The sequence below is a fragment of the Notothenia rossii genome (genome assembly GCF_949606895.1).
Source record: "Notothenia rossii genome assembly, chromosome: 11".
In the NCBI taxonomy this organism is placed as follows: domain Eukaryota; kingdom Metazoa; phylum Chordata; class Actinopteri; order Perciformes; family Nototheniidae; genus Notothenia; species Notothenia rossii.
In genome coordinates, this window is record NC_136910.1 from 53,559,976 (window position 1) to 53,568,952 (window position 8,977).

Here is an 8,977-nt window from a genome sequence, read left to right on the forward strand (position 1 = left end):
GGCTGTAGCGATACACTAATCTCACGATACGATACACAATATTCAGCTCACAATACGATATATATCACGATATTCAGCCAACGATACGATTCGATATAATTCGATACACTTACATCATTTTCTGAAAGATTTTAAAGGGACAGTGTGATTTTGGTGACATCTTGTGAGTGTTCCATTGACTTGGATTGAATTAATTCAACTGAAAGCATCAATTATACAATATATGACTAGACAGAGAGTCTACAGCTTGCAAATGCTCTACAAAATGAATCAAAAGATGTGGTGAGAATTTGTTTCATTTATTGAAACAGTGCAAACTGTAGCTTACAAGCCTTTGAAACGTAAGTACATAAAGTGCAGTATCACATTGAACAACCGTCATCGCTGTCCAGCACGGTTTGTTTTGGGTCACGCCGCGGCCGCAGCTTCTTGAGTTTCTCAGTTAGCATTACCTTGTCCGGGTGGTGACGTTGTAGGTGGGTTCATAGGTTAGTGGTATTTCCAGAGTATTTCACGTTTGTGTGACACAGCTTGCAAACCGCCATAGTTTTATCTAAATTGTCGCTTTCCTTCTTCTTTTTAAAGCCGAAGTGCTCCCACACATCTGCTTTTAAGAACGAAGGTGCTGGGTTAATGTTTGCCGCCATTCTCCTGAACCACTTCGCACTCACTGCGAGAAGAAGACACCGGCGTCTGTGTATCTAGAAATGCTCTACAGCGACACTAGCGGCTCGGCTGGCTGACGTAATCGCTCTTCATGCAAAGCGAACGGGGGGAATGGGCAGCGAGCAGAGTGCCAGGCGGAACACGGGGGATTTGAATGGGACTTAATGTATCGATACCCGCAGCTAAAATATCGATATATATCGCAGGATCGATTAAATTGCACAGCCCTACCCAGCCCTTCGTATATTTTTCTGTATGTGGCCCTCGGGGAAAAAAGTTTGGACACCCCTGCTTTAAAAACTTAGGTAACACGTTAAAGTCTTTGGTAACACTTAAGACTATTTATTATTGCTGGGTAACGATTAAACATTTTAATCATGATTAATCAAATGATTTTCTACGATTAATTGCATTGTTATGCACACAATTAAATAATTAATTCAAAAGTTGTGTTTTGCGCATTTTTATTTTAAACAAATAAGGTTATTTTTAACAGTAGTAGGCAGGGATGCTCCGATCGATCAGCAGCCCTAAGGAAGATCCCCATAGGATAGCCCACTCGATTGGATCGGCGATCGGTATCGGCCGATACTGATTCCGGCGATCGGCCCCAAAATTGTCGATCGGAGCGTCCCTACTAGTAGGCCTATTCCCTTTACAGAGTAGCATTTAAACTATTCCTTGTCACTCAATGCCTGGAACAGATAAGAAATGTCCATGTAAGAGTTTGCTACCTTTCTCCATGTTTCTGTCCCCGCCATTTGTTTTATGTGTTGGTTCATGTGAGCACTGCAGCTGTCTAAGGCCCGCCCTAAATGCTCTCATTGGTTGAGATGCGATAATAACACGTTAACTTGCCCAGCCCTAATATCTATTCGTTCATTATAGGTCCCATGTCTTGGCCATTTCTACTGATCATAATTCCATTGTTGAGGTCTACTAGAATAGATTTACATTGTTCAATGTTCCAAAATCACATTGGTTTTCTCATACAGCATCTCTGTATAGTATGTGTATTCACTCTCTGTCCTACACACCTTGTTGGAGCTCCTGCCCCCCCCCCCCTTCCTATGAGCTCACTGTGCTCTGATTGGTCAGCTCGCCCACTCTGTTCTGATGAGTCAACCACCGTTAAAGCTGGACATCAGTGATTATGTGTTACAATGGCGTTTAACAACCATAAAATGACACCAGTAATGACAAACAGATGAGAATGCTGCGTGGGGTCTGGGTGCTGTGTTGGCGGGACGTTGCTCCCCCCTTTGTGTGCGTGATAAATATATTGTAGGGCCATACCTATATAAAACATGTCTGGTGTTTTGATCAGTAATTAAAAAAAAGTAATGTCTCTGTTAAATGCCTTCATTCAATGAAAACAACCACAAGACCGGGACTATTTTTACTGCACAGGAATATGTCATCGCTACTGCCATGTTATCAGGCCATGGAAAGTTGTAGAACAATACAAAATCAAAACTCGAACTGTTCAGTCAAATTGACTTAATATAATTTACAGGTCATTTAGCTGGCTTACAAAGCTGATTTTAACTATTAACAACTTATGAAATTAAGTAGAAATGGCATAAATTGATATATTAAGTGAAAGTAACTTAAAGAAAAAAGTTACAATAACTTAATGATCAAATCCTTTTTTACAGTGTACTGTTTCAGAAATAATGCTTGAAGTGGTTTGGAACATAATATGGCATTTAATCACGGCAGCGTTTAGCTGAGTTTCTCCCGGTAGAAAATTCTCTTAGCAGGGGAAAGCTGCGTGATGCTACAAAGGGATGGGCTAGCAGTAGCTATTCCATTTTTAAAGCTACGGTCACAGAATCAGCCTTTTTGGAACTGGGCTGGAATAGAGGGGTATGAGGCATGGCTACAATGGGTGATCTGTTTGTGAAGTTTTTTGCTTAAAATACCAGTCATGTTTTGTATAGGTATGGCCCTACAATATATTTGTAGTATTGCCATTCTATAGGCGTAGTGTAGCTGTGAACGATCCCAAATACAATTCAAGGTTTACATTGCAGCTAGTGCTAAACCAGAAGAAATAACCCTTTTTCATTTTTAACTGGAAGTGGAAAGGGGCTTGGCTACATAAGGTGAATTGAGCCAACAAAAACACACAATAGTTGGGACTAAGAAAGATAATATTAAAGTATGAAAACAAAGGCATTATTAGGGCTGCAAAATGTCTCCCATTTTAATGGTGATTAGATTTTTAAATGCTAACACTTAACAGTTTTTTCTGACTGTGTTTCCTGCAGACGTCCAGCAGCTGGTGGTGGTTAAAGAAGAGGTTCTCCCTGACCAGCAGGAGGGGAGCACCAGTCTGGACCAGGAGGACCCAGCGCCCCCCCCACACATTAAGCAGGAACAGGAGGAACTCTGGATCAGTCAGGAGGGAGAGCAGCTTCAGGGGCTGGAGGAGGCTGATATCACCAAGTCCACTTTCACTCCTGACCCTGTGAAGAGTGAAGATGATAAAGAGAAACCGCAGTCCTCACAACCTCATCAAAGACAAACTGAACACATGGAAACAGAAGCTGATGGAGATGACTTTCGAGGGCCAGAACCAGCCAGGAACTCGGATCCAGACAGCCGCTTACAACCAAAGACTGAGGACGACACTGAACCTTACTGGAAGGAGACCAGAGAACCTGCATCAGGCTCAAACTCACTGAAAAATAGATATGAATCTGTCAGTGATCTACGACGTAGTGCTGCAAAGAGACCATTGAGCTGCTCAGTCTGTAAGAAAGCCTTTTTACAGAGTGGAAATTTAAAGGCACACATGAGAGTCCACACAGGAGAGAAACCCTTTAGCTGCTCAGTTTGTATGAAAGCTTTTTCCCAGAATGGAAGTTTAAAGGCACACATGAGAGTCCACACAGGAGAGGAAATATACAGCTGCTCAATCTGTATGAAAGCTTTTTCATGGAGTGGAAGTTTAAAGGCACACATGAGAGTCCACACAGAAGAGGAAACATACTGCTGCAATTTTTGTGACAAAAGATTTAAATGGCGTAATTATTTCAATAGACACAAGTGTGTTGGTCGTCAGTCCTCAAAGCTTAATTCAATTTAAACTGAGGATAACTATGAGGCAGAACCTCCAATCAGCAGCTCAGCTGAACACATGGAAACAGAAGCTGATGGAGAGGACAATGAATAAGTCTTATGACAGTTCACACATGAGAAAAATCTGCCTGACTGGATCAACATTGTTGCACAGCATTCATATAAGACTTAAAGAGCAACTTCCAGGTTAAAGACACCTGTGAATAAATGTGTAGGAAAAAGATGAATACACTAGATTTAAAAAAAAAAATACAGAAATATACACTACAGTGACATCTGGTGTCGTTTTTGTAAGAAATTTTCACTTCCGCATAAAAAAGCCTCGGCACGTGACCTCGCGCGTGTGACGTAACATGGGGGAAACAAGGGGGAGAGCGGCCGATGTAACGTATTAATAAACATGGATCCCAATGCTAGTTACGACACAGAAGAAGTTGAACATGAATATTCGAATGCATATGACTGACCACAACCTTATAATTATGAGCCTGCTAGGCGTCCAAGAGACCAGGAGCAGCCAAGGATTAAAAGAAATAATGGCCATCGGAGAGAAATTGAGCTGTGGTGTGAGGAGAACCAGTGGAGAACTGGGCAGCTATCTTGGTGAGTGACCAGCGTTAGCTACAGAATGTTAGCTAACGTCACATCACAACATTGTGAAGTTAGATATCATATATCAGGCTATAACTAAAGTAGCATTGATAATATAGTAACGTTACTGGCAGGACTGTTGATACTGATCCATAACAGAAACTAATGCGCAAGTATCAGCCGTATCTCGCGTTACCTAATGCAACTCCACACTACGGTGCTGTGTACCGGAGGAGAGACGCGAGATACGGCTGATACTTGACGATCTGGCGGAGAAAGGTTGTGGAGCCTCCGTTGATATGCCGTTGTAAATGGCTTGATGGAAAGCAGGTGTGTAGTCGGGGAGGGTGCACAGCTGATTGCAGCAGGTGAGTTGAGGTTGAGCCGGGAGCCAGGAGTGACAGCCACCACGCACACACAAACAACACAGACAGGGGGAAACAAACAAACACAAAGGAGACGGCTGGAGCAGTACAGCCACCGCAGCGTTACCTAATGCAACTCCACACTATGTCTTATGGTGCCGGAGAGGGGAGAGAGAGAGAGAGCAGCGAAGGGGAGGGGGGGGGGGGAAAGAGAGAGAGAGATGTAATGCGGTTTCCTGATAAAGCTGTGGAGAGTATGTGCTGCAGGGAGGTGGATGCACAATGCACCCAGGAACGAACGCTAGCGCCGGTCCTTTTTACTGTGGAGTCGATGTCCTGACAGGCTGGTATTTGTGCAACCTGCACAAACACAATATTGCACCATGATTACAAATGCTGAAATACAATGTAAAAATACCAGCTCACTAAAACACAACCGCTCAACTCAACGCAACTCTACTATACCCGCAGTCAGAGAGCGGAGATGTGTCCCCTGTGTGATGTAATATGACGCGTTTGACGTATGACCTTAAAAAAAAAGCCGTTTTTAAGAGCAGAGCTCAAAATTACTCCTTTCCCTCTGAATTCCTGCCCTTATGTCTCGTAAAACATATCAAATCCTACATTCACTTTTTTAATTGTAATTTTCAAGCAAGTTTAAGCATAAATGTAGAAAGAAAAAAAACCTGCAAGATGCTCTTTAAATGAACTCTATCTTTATCAACATAAGTGGACAATATGTTTAATGTTTTTGTCATACTGATTTTCTGATTTATACGTTAACCACTGATGCCGTTACATGTAATACGTTAGAATAGAATAGACCACTGATGAACCACTTTATTGTGGATTGAGGGCTCCAAGTCTCCATATAGAGATATAGGATGATTTGATGTATTGTTCTCTATTTCTAAATGTTTTGTATCATTGCTATCCTAATAATGAACCCTGTTTTACATAAATATACCTGCTATCTGATTGTTTTTGCTTCTGTAACTGTAAGGGAACACATTTGCCTATTTTGTATCCTGATGACCTAATGCCGTTACATGTAATACGTTAGAATAGAATATCTTTATTGCCATCACACATCAGTGTAACGATATTCAGTTGGCTTCTCTCACTTCAGTACATAAATAAGAACACATCCATAAAAGAAGTGATAAAGCAGAGATAGTAGCAATAATCAGGGTCATCACTTAAATGCACTTTACCAGAATGTTAAAATACATTTTTAAAGATTATTTAATAAAGTAAAGCTACAATGTTTAAATATAAATACTTACTGAAAATATCTGTTTGATACTTAGTAGTAGTAGTAGTAGAACCTTTATTTAGCCAGAAAAATCAATTAGGAGCAAATTCTTATTTTCAATGATGACCTGACAGGAGACAAAAGGCTTCCTGAGGGGATGGGGGTTGGGAGGAAGAAAATAAAAAGACAGACTCTGGGCACTACAGAATCCAGGAGACCACACAATGACACAGAGCAGAGATGACAGGCATAGCAGTTAAACATATAACATCTTTAAAACAATACTGCTGTGGTTCAATCAGTCATTAAAATAATTTAGAACATTCATCCATTCAATCATTCATTCATCCATTCATTCCTTCATGGCAATGCACACTATAGGAGAGGTCAAGTCATTGGTAGTGAGCATCAGGCAAAGCAGTTGCATGTGTGTACCAGGGTGTTTGTAATAGTGTCCCTGAAGGTGCGGGGGGAGATAAAGGTCTTCATTTTCAAGGTTTTTTGTATGATATTCAAGCTATTAGCTGCTGCAATCTGAAAGGCAGAGCGGCCAAAGGATGTATGGGCTTTGGGGATCTTTAGCAGTATGTTTGTAGCTGACCGGGTGTTGTGCGTCGGGGGTGGGCGGAGTTGCAGTAATTGTGTGAGGTAGAAGGGGGTGAGGCCTAGGAGTGTTTTATAAACACATATCAGCCAGTGGATGTTGCACCTGGGCCCTTTCTCATTTCATCAATTCCCCCTCCTCGACTCCTCGGTCCTCCGGTAGTGACCCGGAAATGAATTTCAGCGCGCCATGTTGAAGGACATCTAATTTCTCTAAATGCACTTCGAGGACCGAGGATCGAGCGTCGAGGAGGGTCTCTGGAGGAGCTATAACCGAGGATACACTGATGAGCAATGTTCGAATTACCCGTTTGCATTCGGGGGAGCCCTATTTATTTATTTTTTTGGCAATCATATAGGCAAACCTGAAAGATGTATGTTTCCTGCATTAGATCAATATTGATTGCCAATAGGCCTACCTTGTTTGGTAGGACATCTTTGTTCTCATCTCCGAAATCTCGATCGCTTTTTCGTGTGCCTGGCTCTTATGGTGCTTATAAATCTTTAGGATATGGTGTAGCGCGTTAAATTGAAGTTAAGGCATAATCTTTGTCTCTAATATCTTTCTAGTTACAGTTATGTGTGTTCGCTACAATAATTGACATGTCTGTTCAACAGCACCACGTTGAAGTGGAAGCCGTCCTCCCGCCTGATGGAGCTTCTGGAAGAGTCTGCAGAGGAGCTGATTAAAGAGTACCAGGTAAATGTTCTGCTTGATTTTTGTTAAAAGGTGTCTGCTGTTCTGTTTGTACATGGATATCTCTGTTCTCTAAAGGTAAGTTCATCTTGCCATTATGTGAAAAACCTCTTCAGTCTCCAGTTTTTAAGTTAACATTTAGATAAAGTACATTTTTGTACATACATTTGACTGTATAATATTTATTTATATTTTCAAACTTACTCAATTTCAATGTTTAATATTCTGATTCAAAATGGGTTTTTCAGGAGAATTGATAGTTTGAGCCTAGAACCCAATTATTTAATCAGGTTTACTTCCTGTTTGGAACAAAGCAAACATTTAATAAACTGAGCTTCCTTACTTGTACTTATACTTTGACCGTAACCAATAAGAGTTAATATAAATTCCCATATCCACACAGTAGCTAATGTGCATAGGATAATAAAGCTCTTTGAACCTTTTGAAGCTTACCCCATCCCCTCTGCTTAAAAGAACATGTAAAATCAATGGCTACTTAAATACTAAATTAAATAGCTAGCTCAACCCAATCAGTCTTAGTAAATTCACAGAGAAGTTTACAGTATTGTATGTTAACACTGATTTACATGTTTTGACAGAATGGAGGCAAAGATATCGTCGAAAAAGGTCTATGCTGAGTGTCGTGAAGATCCATGTCCCCCATGAAGTTCAGCAAAAGACGCCACACCTCCCAACGTGTCCATATCCATCGAGGGATCGGAGGTGCTTGATGAGTGTAAATGTTTGGTGAACGCCTGCCTTCTGCTCACGGGCACCATCCATGCAATGAACTTAAGTAACACATCAAAGTTGAAATACGCTTCTGTCGTTTTCAAAAATCCATCTTGAACTTAATTTCCTCAAGATTTATCTTGAAAGTCCACATGTTTGCAGAAGCAGTGGTGGAATTTTGAGGTACTTGAGAATTTCCGTTGCACTTTATACCCCACTACAAATCAAAGGGACATATTGTACTTTGTGCTTCACTATCTTATATGGAGTTTATAAAGTATAATTTAATTTACCACAAAATTTAAATATTGTTAGAAATCCTTGAGCTATTATGTTTTTGTTTGTTAATATTGGATTTTTTACTACAGGGCACCTTTTAAATGTAATAATCAAACAGCATTTAGCTAATTATAGTTTTACTTAAGTAACATTTTCATTACCAGACTTTCACTTGTAATAGAGTATTCTTACAGTGTGGTATGAATATTTTGTACTTAACACTTGTGTTGTATTCGAAAGCTGTTACCGTTCATGGTGTTCGCGTGTCAATTTCGACCCATGATTTATCTCAGTTCAAAACACTCAAAAATAATGACTATCATCCAATATTGTTTTAACTACATCATAACTAACTTAGTATGCATTCATAACGGTACAATCCTGTTGTAATTTAATTGTATGGTTCCACAACACATTACACCACATATTGCCCACGTGCATGTGTGTGTTCAGGTTCAAGTGTTAGTTTACATATGATTTGTGAAAGGTGGAGTTACCGTGGGGGGAGGGGGACCAGAGGGATGGGAGACCAGGTGCGTGTTGTGAAAAAAGTATTGTTACAGTGGATGAAGGGGATGGGGGTGGGGTGTCTAAAGTCAAAGATGAATCTGCTGGGTCTTCACAGACCCGAAAACCAAATTATACAATAAATATAAATATGAATGCAACAATTTTGTTTTTGCTCCCATTTTTCATGAGATG

The 8,977-nt window shown here is 40.6% G+C and overlaps 1 protein-coding gene across 4 annotated transcripts in view; it reads left to right on the top strand.

The window, feature by feature from the left end:
* The window catches only part of LOC307025474 (uncharacterized protein), a 30,374-nt gene extending 21,608 nt beyond the window's left edge, over nucleotides 1-8,766 (top strand). Inside the window, exons 2-4 of one of the 4 annotated variants that reach the window (XM_079660177.1) lie at nucleotides 2,940-3,425; nucleotides 7,186-7,267; nucleotides 7,864-8,766. In XM_079660177.1, coding sequence (XP_079516303.1) covers nucleotides 2,940-3,425; nucleotides 7,186-7,196 — 497 coding nt within the window. In that variant the 3' untranslated portion in view covers nucleotides 7,197-7,267; nucleotides 7,864-8,766. Of the gene's footprint in view, nucleotides 1-2,939; nucleotides 4,875-7,185; nucleotides 7,268-7,863 lie in introns of those variants that run through there. The other 3 variants (XM_079660175.1, XR_013804174.1, XM_079660176.1) reach the window with 3 other exon arrangements.
* The last annotated feature ends 211 nt before the right edge of the window (nucleotides 8,767-8,977 follow it).